The 12862-nt window shown below is 36.4% G+C and overlaps 1 protein-coding gene across 1 annotated transcript in view; it reads right to left on the bottom strand.

Moving 5' to 3' along the window:
- LOC311277963 (transmembrane protein 132D) overlaps nt 1–12862 on the bottom strand; it is a 41251-nt gene that overhangs the window by 17959 nt on the left and 10430 nt on the right. The window contains exon 3 of the mRNA XM_084388467.1: nt 3214–3351. Coding sequence (XP_084244593.1) covers nt 3214–3351 — 138 coding nt within the window. The remainder of the gene's footprint in view (nt 1–3213; nt 3352–12862) is intronic.

Below are 12862 nucleotides of genomic sequence, written 5' to 3'. Positions count from 1 at the left end.
AGTATTAGTAGACGGTAAGGAGTAGAGGTAGGGTTAGTAGAATATGTTGACATGCACTTGCAAAGTTACTTATAGTCAGTAGAATGTCTGTTGGGGGATCATAAAAATAAAGTGATAGCAGATAGCAGACAGTCTACGGCTGTGTCCAAATTCAGGGTCTACATCCTTCGGAGTACTCATTTGAAGGATGTTACTAACAGCGCCGTTACTAACAGCGCCAATAGAATATGAAATATCAATTACAGAATATAGACAATAAAAAATAAGTTAAATAGTTACTATGAAGAGTAAAATAATTTAACAGCATAACTATAATAGATTGATAATCGCAAGTGGTATATTATTATAATAACAATAATAAATAATGTAAATTTATACATTTTAACATATTATTACATAGGCTATATAAAATAAAATGACGCAACCCTGTCTCTTTTTGTTAAATTTCAGTTTTTAAAAGGTATAAGAAGCTACAAGTCAAGAAATAAAGTAAACGATTCAGTCAAACATACAGCAGGCTACACCGTTAAAGTTAAATAGCCTAAGCCTAAATATATAAAGTTATGAAACTTCACTTTGCCCTCAGCCACAACAATCTGCCAAGGAACAAATTATAGATTAATTAAACCAAAGATCGCCCGTTAGATATACACAAGACGAATTATTCTTACTAGACTGACAGCGGCGAACGTCAGAACGGCACTAGCCGAGGCAAGGCTGTTCTCGGCGGGGTACATGAGCGCTGAGCGCCCGGTGATCCCTGGATCTCACAACTCCGAAACCGTCAGATAACATTTTTAAAATGGCGCTCTCTTTATAAATAAACCACAGATTTGAGCTTTAAACAACTACATTGTCGACTGAAAAACTCTTAAAACTACATTTCGTGACACAGTAACATTAGTATTTTTAAATTTCGCGGCCTTTTCTCCTCTGAAAATATGTGAAAGAAGGGTAGGCTGTCCAAATTCACAAACACCGACTTCCGGGCTTTGCGGTCGTCGGAGGACCCCTCCTCCTTCAACCGGGTAGGAAGGATCCTAAGGAGGATGCAGACCCTGAATTTGGACACAGCCTACTTATATTCTACTAATGCTCTAATGAAAGTTAGTTGACATGCAGGTGCAACGTTACTTATAATAGAATGTCTAAAGGGGACCATCAAAATAAAGTGTTACAGAATTATCTATTACTATTCTTCAGACTTTTTACTTCAATATGTTTAAATCACTATTTAAAACAGGACATTGCAATATTAATCCTTTGTTGCTGCTTGAATATGGACGCCTACCATAGGGTTTTTGTTATGCACCAAGTACTGAATCCAAAATAAAAAACACTGACGGATAAAACACTACTTTGCCTCAGCAGCAATACTGGAGAGAGATTTTGACATTTCTTTATTCAGAAATCTCTTTCACCTCCTTTAAGTTTTTTTTTCTGAGTGACACACAAAAGTAAAGAATCGTAACTCCAAAACTATAGCAAGGAGAGTCAAAAGGTAAGAAAACAACATTTTTAGAAAAAAAATCATTACATTACAAATCATAAAAAAAAAAAAGGGTGCGCTCAAATAAATATTTCACATATTTCTTATTTGACATGCATTAACTCAGGAAGGAAATAAGGTAGGACATAAGAAGTTCCCCTACATGTGAGCTGCATCTTGGATACAATTTTGTGGTGATAACATAATCAAAAGTTACAGTATTTGGAACCAAGGTAGCCTTTTTGTTTAGTAGAGTGTCCAAATATCTCTCCAAACAAGTGTTTCCAGTTTCCATGAGGAATATCTTTAGATCTAAGTTAAGGATTATGGTGAGTTTTGGGCTTAAATTTTAATCGTGAGAATCTGCAGTAAACAATGATGGGCCATTTTCCACGATCTATGCATGTTTCATGAAGTACAAGTGAAAACGCCACGTGAAAGCCACCTTTGTTTTTTTTTACTTAGCTACACGTGAGCTGTGAGGTTTTTTATGTGTCATAACTCAATTTTAAACTTAAGAATTTGCTGTAAATAATGATGTGTCATTTCCCACAATCAACTATATGAAGTTACAATACAAAAACGGGAAATAAATGCTGAATCCGTATATTATTTACATATGGGTCTGTGGGGTTAGTGAAAAGCCCATGACAAGTTTGGTCTATACCTTCCAAAGAACTGCCTTGGGAGTGTATAGACAGCTGTCTTCTCTGGCAAACATGGAGTTTTTGACCACTGTGTAGCTGCATGTGAGCTTCAGTGGGAGGTAAAACGGTTCACATTATCACTAGATCCACACACTCCACACAGAACCCAAGTCTGTGTTGATGAGTGAAAGGACTTATCATAATAACCCACTAAAAGCCCCTGACTGTAAGTCATTTATAAATGATTATTCACTAATGGTTTGTTCATCATTTGTTTATGATTAACCATTGTTTATTGAGATAATACAACAATTTATATTTATATGAATGTATATGATTTATAAGTGATTAATAATATAACAACTAATAACTTATAACAACTAATAACTATCTACTAATTATTTGTTTGATCATTTCATGATTTACTATTTTTTAAGATAACTTACAACACACCTGTAAATCGTTAACATACCAATTATTAATGATTAATGGTTTCCAAATGATTAGTTAATCATTAACTAATAACTTAAATGACTTAAAACTGAATATTATAATAAAGTGTTACCGACTTTGCTCTTAAGGCAAGAAATGCCACATCATCTAATGCTCTAATTAAAGGCTGAAATCCTAGAATTGTTCCTGCCATCAACCATAAATAGTGAGGAGACTTCAGGTCAGGCTTTAACTAATAGGATTCTGACACACACCTCTTAACAACCCTGACCTTTGTGCTCCCATCTAATACATGCATAGTAAACATGCATGCAGTCAGTGGCAAACATGCATGTGTGCGTGTGTAGTGAGGTCTGTTAGCCATTCTTAGGTGTTTCTGTGGTTAATTCACTTGGAATTGAAAACATAAATTCAGAGAAAGCTCTTTTATTAAACAGATAAGGACTAATGAACCAATTACAAGAATAATTACAAGAATCCACTTTGACCAATCTGCATTAGCATGTAAACTCACTGTTTCTATGGACAATATCTCCTGCCTGGCACCAGTAAGAGTTGGTTAATCACCGTCTAATCATCTGATTAAAAGTAATTAATTAAATTTTCCTTAGCAGACACACTCACCTTTTCACGTTTGCAGTTGGCTTTCTCTGACAGATTACTCCAACACTTCCATCTGGGCCTGTGTCTAGGGTAATGTCCCATAGTAGCGTGTTGGTCGGCGTGGCACTACGGAAGGATACGCCTTTTTTTACCATGGCTCTGTTAAGCGTAAAAAAAGAAAAATGGAAGGGATATCTTGATTAGATTTGCCCTAGTATCACTTTAAGCAAATGCATGAATTGTGACTAGATTGCGGTAACACAACAGGTCATTAAGGTCATCTCATAGACTGTTATGACAAATAAAGTTGAGTAAATAAAAGAAAAATTCAAACAATATACTGGTATACTGTGATAATGTGGTGTCCCCCAAGGCCTGATTCTGGGCCCTTTATTTGTTTAACTTACATTGGTTACCACTGGTGTTAATTAATTAATTAATCAATGTCCTTTTTTCTCACTTAGACGATATGCCCACAAATCAATTTACAAATGATTTGCCTATCCTCTTCTGCATAGTATGTATGTGGATTTGGGCCAGTTTTTTTTATTTTATTTTTTAAATGGGGGGAATGGGGTATGCTATTTTGATCTTGTAACACTTGTGTAATTATAACCAAAGATACTGGAAAAATTCTATATATATTTTATTTATTTTCTTATTATGAGATCCGGGGAAATTGGAGGCCAAGGCAACACCTTGAACTCTTTATTATGATCCTCAAACCATTCCTGAACAATGTGTGTAGTGTGGCCACTTCCATCAGGGAACACCATTGTCATGAAGGGGTGTACCTGGTCTACAACAATGTTTAGGTACTTGGCACTTGTCAAATTTACATTTACATAAATGGCCGTATCCAGGGTTTTTACATTAAGCAGAACATTGCCCAGAACATCAAACTCCCTCCAACAGCTTGTTGTCCCACAGTGCATCCTGGTGCCATCACTTCCTCGGGTAAACGGCACATACGTCCACGGCCGTCCACATGATGTATAAGAAAATGGGACTCAATGGACCAGACAACCTTCTTCCACTGCTCCAAAGTCCAGTTCCGACGCTCACGTGTCCATTGCAGGCGTTTTTGACGGTGGACAGGGGTCATCATAGGCACTGTGATTGATCGGTGTCTACGCAGCCCCATACACAGTGTTATGCACTGTGTTGTGACATTTCTCCCATAACCATCATTCAAATTTTTTGACTTGTGCCACAGTAGACCTTCTGTTGGCTCGGACCAGACTAGATTGCCTTCGTTGCCCTTGTGCATTGATGAGCATTGGGCACCCAACACCCGGTCATCGGTTTGTGTTTTGTCCATGGTCAGACCACTGTTGGTAAATTATCAATACTGCTGACCGGGAGCAACCCACAAGCCTTGACATTTCGGAGATACTCAGACCCAGTCACCTTGCCATAGCAATTTGGGTTGTTAAAGTTGCTCAGATCTTTATTCCTGCCCATTTCTCCATTTCACCCAACATGTTGATTACGAGAACTGATTGTCTGCTTACCATCTAATCTACCCAGACCTTAATGTGTGGCCTTGTTAGGAGATGATCAACGATATTCACTTCACCCTGACTGGTCATAATGTTTTGGCTCATCAGTGTACATTCCCAGGAAATCAAACCCTTGACCTCAGTGTTGCAAGCACCATGATCTGTTGTTTGAGCTACAGGATCACCGGTCAGATAGTTTGCATGGTAAAATCTTGGAAAAGGTAAGTCTTTAACTTTCAAGCACCACAGATACAAGTGATATCTTACACAATTAAATGGATTTAATGAAAAATTTAGTTTTGCATATCCCTAGTATGGATGGTTTAAAAATGTGTCATGTAGATAATGCTATTATTTTTTCATTTATTACTGGTTCCATCTTCATTGGAAGCAATGCTCATGTTTCTATTCATAGCAGGTTTGCATGTGTGGGTGCACATGTATGGCAGGGGGAGATAAGGTTTGTTCAAGGAGTATAAAGCTGAGGCTGACAGTGTGGTTTCCAATACAGGGGTGAAGAAGAGGATGTTAGTCTCTGTTCCCTTACAGGGGACAGGAAATCAATGACATCCACATCAGACCCAGTTAGCCAAGCCAAACAAATGGGTTTTTTTGGGGTGCGGACTGATGGGGCAGTGAACCCAAGGAGTCAGTCCTAGAGCTCCTCCTGTCTGATTTTAGGGAAAAATCGGGTCTATTGGAGACGTCAAATAGATTTTTTAGGCGTGTCGAAAGATCACCACAGACACAGTACAATCCACGTGGGATAATCTCACAGTATAACAAGCAGCTGTATAAAATATGATACACCAAAGTTTTGCCAGTTTATCTCTTAATTATTTTTATAACTATCCACTGTACATCCGACTGACTACACTGCATTCTTCCTTTTGATTCTAAACTGAACTCAAATGGCACTGAGAATTGGGTAAGAGAGCAACATAAAGCACTTAATTGGGGAAACTGAAAGATGAAACAATGCAAAATAAGATACACCGGTGTTTTGCCAGATGAGAAGTTTATTCTATGTATCATCTTTTTACTACTTTAATTAATTTTACTCTAATTGATTTTATAACTGTATCATTTATCTCTTTTAATTATTTTTTATAACTGTTTTAATTTCCCTTGCTTTTATTTTTTATTTTCTATGCAAAGCACTTTGAATTGCCATAGTGTGATATTTTAATTCCTTTAAAGCATTTTGAATAACTGTTTTAATTTCCCTTGCTTTTATTTTTTATTTTCTATGTAAAACACTTTGAATTGCCATAGTGTATGAAATGTTCTATATAAATAAACTTGCTTTGCCTTGCCTAAACAGTCACAACAACCCCAACCTACACACAGTCACACACACACAAGCACACAAAACTCAAACAACCTTCATTTCAAGCAACATTTATTGTTTAGAAGCTCTGGCAAAAAAAAAAAAAAAAAATTGAAATTTGACACTTTGGCCATGTGCTGTATGATGCAGATGCTCCACTGGTCAACTTTAGCTGTTCTTAGAAGTTCCTGTGAGGTCTTATCCTGTGAGGAATAGAGCTCCTGTTCTCCCCAAACCTTTACAAACTGTCACACTGACCCTATATCACACTATTATCAGAATGATGTATCAATATAATTGAACATTCAACTGCAACATTATGTACCCACAGGGGAGAGGAAGTTTAGCAGCTCAATAGGTCCAGCCCAAGGGACCATTAGAGCTCTTGGAACAGAATCTAAAAGCTTCCCGAGAGCCAATACAGCCAAACAAAGTGGCATAGAGGATATCAATATGAACATAATTATAAAAGATTGTTAAAAAAAAAAAGCACCTTCCAGATTCCAGTACCCTCTAAATCTTTTGTAATGTCGAAGCCATATCTGTGTTGCTGAAGGGTCTTTTTTCTCTCCATGAATGTCTGTCATATATATTGGGGTAATAAAACGCCATAGGGCACAATATTAGTCTCACAGGGGCTGTATTGTAAGCCCCTAGATGCCTGCCTGCTTGGTAATCTGGCCACATTTGTTACAGGGCAGTTGAACGTACATACATTATCATGTTTGCAAACATATAAGCACAGGGAAGATTGCATTATGTTGATTTTATTCAGGAAAACGGTAAGATTTGTGTGTTTCGTGCTTGTAATACAGGGTTAAGGTTATGTTTCAGAAGATGTGATCTTTTTGTGTTTAAATGTGTGTGTGTGTGTGTGTGTGTGTGTGTGTGTGACCATCTGTGCTCTCTGTTCTTGTAAGATGTAATCACTGTCTCGAGTGAAGGGCTCATGGGAGCACTAATCTTGGCATTGACAGAGAAGATTTTAGGACTGTTCAGACATGAGACCTCAATCGGCCCTCCCTATCTTGACCGAAATGTTTAAATCTATCACAATCTCTCTTTTTATTTTGTCATCTTTCCCCTGCAAGTTTCTTACTATGCATTTACCAATACCAGAGGCATCAAGGGAGGCAAGCCAATTTCAAATGCAATGTATTTCAGATTCAATTAGAATGGTGTAGTTATAAACTGCTCTAATTCTTATGCTTACATTATATGTGTTTGTGAATTAAAATCAAATTAAAGAGTCTTTGTAAACACACATTTTCGTGTTATTTATGCTATGTATGACACAGATTCTTTGACTCCAGCCCTAAAAGTGAAACTTTACACCTGTCTACACTTAACACCTGTCCAAGACCTACATTTAACATTCCTAACCAAATCAATCTATTTGACCTATGGAGACCAAACAACTTGTGAAACATCCATGCCAAATCATCTTCTGTCTGTCACTGTTGAGAACCTCACAGCATTACAGTAGACAGAGGGTATATCAGAGCTAGCTGATATCACAAGTCTAATTGTGAGCCCTTTTTCAATTATCCGTCAAACATCGCTGACATTTCACATAATGAATGCAGGCTTTGAAATGTCATGCACATACTCAAACACGTACAGAAAATGCCAAAGCACCATATTGAGAATATTAAATGACCAAGTAGTGGAGAAAACACACAGGGCCCAAAATTAGCACTCACCAAGTGCTAAATGAAAGGAACAGTGAGATAAATAAAGTGGGATTGGCTTATTCTCAGAATTTGTGGTCCATTTGTACTTGCATTTCTGAGAAAATGCTGATTTTGCTTACCTCTACCTCCTTTGGAAATAATGGTTTGATCTTTTGGCATCGTAATTGAGGGAGTGGATTTCTATGACAGTGTTAAAATATGCTTTAGGGTTGTAATATTGACTAGTGACTAGTCAATGTGGGAATGATAGTGTGAATCAAAGATTTTAATATTTTAATATTTTTCTGAAAGTGTTCTCGATTTATTGTGCACATACTCAGTTCACAGGGATCCAGGTTTGAGCCCAACCTAGATTCTTTATCTGCATTTTCTATCAACAACCTCTTCCTGAAAACTTCAGAAGCCATACCACAGCATTTACTGAGACAATCAGATGAGAAACTCAAATGAAGATTCTCAAAGCATTTGAATTATGAAAAGACAAGTCTAAATTATGAAAATTCACTCATTTAATCAAACAATCAATAAGCAGCAGTTAATCTTTCCTGCCTCACAACCTCCCAATTTATGACCAGCTGTAATGAAACTGTGACACGTGTCACTTTCTGTGTAATAAAATATAAGCGTGACTACAGGTGACATTTATCATGGTGATTCCTAACGGGCCTCCTGACAGATTTATGTGTGACGAAATTCAGATGAGCAGAAGGAGCTATTTTTTACAAGGCTTGATTGGGTGAAGAGTTCACAATGATTGATCCCTGTGTGATTTAGAAACCAAAATACAGGCCTGAGATCGAGAAGTCTGGCTACTGTTTTCAGTAACATATCGAATACATCATCCATGGAAATATTAAATTGATGGCTGTACACATCACTATACACATCAACTTAATAACTGTATCATTGCGAAAAAGAAGAACTGGAATTAAGTAGGACTACATCTTTATATGTAGTTTCATAATTTTATTTGCAACTATTTTATTAACAAGCATTTATGGTAATTAAATTATACTTTAATGCCATTTATTTTAAAACTTGTTTTACATTTTTTTAAAAAAGTTGCAATTTAGTATATTGAATATTTAATAACACTGCAGTTCAAATTATAATCAAGTAGGCCTACTTTGCATGTGCTTTAGTGTGATGGTCAACACAAGTGTAGTTCTTTAGAGCACAACAAAACATTACAAAGTGCTCTTTGTACAAACAGTTATGGAAATGTATTCTCTTTAAATAAACTCAAGTTTTACTTCATTAATATTATATATAAATTTTATCTGCAATTAGGGTTTTTTTTTCCAAATAATTGCACTACAAGAGTGGATTCAAAGAGTGGATTTTGCAAAGGTAAGCACTAAGCAGCCATTGTCCCTCTTTCCTTCTGCCACAAACATTGGGTCAATTAGAGCCATTTTGAGCAGATGGCAACAAAGCACTAGTCAGTTACCGTAATTATTAAGTGGTCATGTTTATGACAACAACAACAACTTTAAAACAGATCCATTAAATCCAATTCTAATGGTAATTTTTTTCATTTCTGCTACGTTTTCATCACCATTTACAGTTTTTCTGAATAGCTAAAACACTAAACCCCATTTTCTGAACCAAATTCTCAATAGCCTAAACCAATTTGTCGAATAAATCACTGTCTGTAAAATATTAATCAAGTTCAGGTAGTTAAACACTGTTTGCAAATCTCATGAACTCTTTTTGCAAAACTCTAAACACATTCTCACTCACTAAAACACATTTTGCACTGTGATGCACTTTTGTTTCAAAATGCTAAACACAGGCAGGCAAAAGTTAAACTCAACTACAACACAGTTGTCATCGTTCACACACAACGACTCATAATTGTTCACACTTATTTCTAATGATGAGACCAAACCAACTGTATATAATACAAGTCAGTTCAGAGTGGCAAAATTGACTATAATGTTGCACTGAATGTTGATACCAACAATGGATGGAAACAATAAGAGGGAGAGAAGGAAGATTGTGAGTTAGATTTGGTGAACAAGGAGGAGGAGGATGAGGAAGAGCAAGGTGTGGAGAATGTTGTCAAGACTGGATCTGCTTTAGCTTATTTTTTTTCTTTGTCTGCAGAGATGACATTGTCTGTGATGTCAACAAGGCTTCAGGCCGAACCAACATGAAGACGTGATACTGAAGCAGAATCATTCTCTCTCATTGACCTTGATTTTGCATGTTGCAAAACTCTTCTGAATGTACTGTTACATACTTTTCATTTAGAGTTTTTTTACTGTGACCTTTTTGGCTTTTGCAGTTGGATCACTGTATTTTCACAGTACACAAGTGCTGAATATACAGACATTCAATACTATACAGTATTCAGTACAATACTATACTTGCATTGCATACAGTATACAATTTATTCACTTTACTACTGTAAGTTGTCATTACTATACTTTTTTTTTACGTGATTGCAAAATTAGTTTACTTTGTTACAATATACTTCTTTCTATAACTGAATGCTCTGGATTCTCTGTTCTACATTTTTTTATGTAGTGTCTAATGAATGATCTGTAGGCTAGTGTTTATAAAATTGACTCGCTGTGTTAATGATCTGTAAGCATTGTTTGATTATGAGCACAGATAAAATGGTTTTGAGGCAATTGTTTGATTTTGCCAGAAGAGTCAGAGATTCTCTGAATATGGTTTAAAAATTTGGTTTTGTGTTTAAGGTTTTGAGAAATTGAGTGATGGTTTCAAGAAATGTGTTTTAGCAATTCAGAAAAACTGTAAAGCAACCAGTGTGATATCACAGCATGACATATCAAACCTCACATCTGTTAACATTTCAATGCTTCAAGGGCAACTGATCAATTGTTCATAATTTGATAATAGTGATTGATAACTGACCATCTATAGAACCATTTTCAGATTGATTAATAGATGTCAAACAGAAGTGCGAGAAGAGGAGAGGAGAGGAGAGGAGAGGAGAGGAGAGGAGAGGAGAGGAGAGGAGAGGAGAGGAGAAGAGAAGAGAAGAGAAGAGAAGAGAAGAGAAGAGAAGAGAAGAGAAGAGAAGAGAAGAGAAGAGAACAGTCTCTTGGGACAGTTGTCGTCACTGGGTTTGCAGTGACTGATGTGAGCTGTATGGAAGAGAGCTGGCCGTGGACAGACTGAGATTTAAGGCGACAGTGATTAAGTGGCAAGAGCAACAGGGCTTAGAGAAAGCGAGAGATGGGATATCAGCAGAAAAAGCTCATACGCAGGGGTAGATGAAGAAAGAACTTCACCAGGGAAGCGTGAGACAACAGAGATGGATGTTAAGAATGAAGGGGGAAGGGGAAGGGCATGGACAACAGGCCCATCTATCCTAAAAAAAAACTGGCATGTAAATATAAAATGGTACACACATGACAAAAGTGCACATATGTGATCATAAATCACAGAAGTAGAGCACCTTTACAGGTAGACCAGGCTTTCAGAAGGCACAGGAAATAAGGTGTTTTCTCCATCATGACGGACAGTTGGACACACAACTGAAAGTCTATAAACTGGCATTTTAAATCTCCTCAGTCTTCCTAAGCTTCTTAATTTAATTTTCTGAGATTTGCCAAATTTCCCCAGTGCTGAAATCCCCTGGATCACAAGCTCTTCCAGGTCTCAAATGTATGTCTTTGAAGAGAAGAAATGAATGTTTAGGCATCAGTGATGAGGGACATTCATTTTTGTGTACTATTCTATGATGATCATTTTTGAATTTCTGAATTAAAATTAAACTTTAAAATAAGAACATAAAGTCAGAATATCAAAGTGTTACTACACTGCTTAGATAATAATTGTAGTTTTAATTTGAATAATAATAGTATTTTAAAAGGTCATTAAAAGTCTTGAAAATACTATTATACTATAGTTTTAAGATACTAATATTTGAGAGCAATCATATCAAGCTCAACGTTTCTAAAAAATATCAGATTATTCAAAAAAAAAAAAAAAGTAGTTGGCAAGGATAGTTCAGGTTGTCAAATAGTGCAATCATGGCGAAAAAACAAACAAACATGTTAATACTAAAAAATTTACCTTCTTCTAAATAATTTTACTTTTACACCCAAAGAAAATTTCAGAAAACGTTAACAGAGGCACAGCGAGACATGGCTAGTATGGCTATAGCATCATTAAATCAAAATATGTGTTGAAAATATTATAAAAATACTATAAACAGTATAAAATATTTATTCTAAATACTCTGCATATTAATTTTATACTAGTCATTGCACCTTGAATAAAGGATCTGGCTAAATTCTTTCAGACTCCTAAATGATGCTCACCTTGTCTAACCAAGCAGAAGCTCTATATGTAGACATGCTTTTTAAAGAACAGCATTCAGAGAGCGAGAGAAGCAAAAATAATGTGTTTGTGGCACAGCATGCCTTTGCATATAATCTGAGAGATTAAACGTGCATGTCTGGGGTCAGCCATATAGCTGGATGCTCAAATCTGCACAATGAGCTTCTCAGACTATGTTCCCAGACTTTTTGACCCCAGGGTTCTGTCAGAATAACAGCTCTGAATATCATTGAGTGTATTTCTCCACTTAGTACTGATAATCTGCACTGCTTCCAGAAAGGATGCTAAAATTACTGGATTTTTCAGGAAAAAGGCATAATCCATTAAAAATCTTGTTCCCAATTTATTAGTATATTTTTCATAATGCATTGGGACTGTGGTAAGGCATTTCTGTTTAGTAGCTTAAAGGGTCATGAAACCCCAAAACACTTTTTTTTTTAGATGTGAACAGATATGTACAGGCTGCACATCACTGAAAACACTAAAAGCATTCATACATTTCATTAATGAGTGGAAATTGATTATTTTTGCGTTTTTCCGATCAACTTTGTTCTTCCAGGTTGAAAAGCAAAGTCGAAGCAATGTCGCGGAATGTGAGGTAGAAGCGTGCCTTTGGAGTGTGTGACTGGCTCCAGGCAGGAATCTACGTCAACTGGTCATCGAGCTATTCTCTGCATATATTCATGAAAAAGAGTTCGTTCAAGCTAATCACATATGCATGCGATTGCATTACAGCGAATAATTTAAACAACATGCAGATAGCGCATGAGAGCGGTTTCTGCGCAGAACACCGCGACAACGCTCGCAACACGTATAATATAGTT

This window comes from Rutilus rutilus (assembly GCF_951802725.1).
Source record: "Rutilus rutilus genome assembly, chromosome: 19".
Taxonomy (NCBI): Eukaryota; Metazoa; Chordata; class Actinopteri; order Cypriniformes; family Leuciscidae; genus Rutilus; species Rutilus rutilus.
This window is presented reverse-complemented; position numbering and strand designations above follow the sequence as displayed.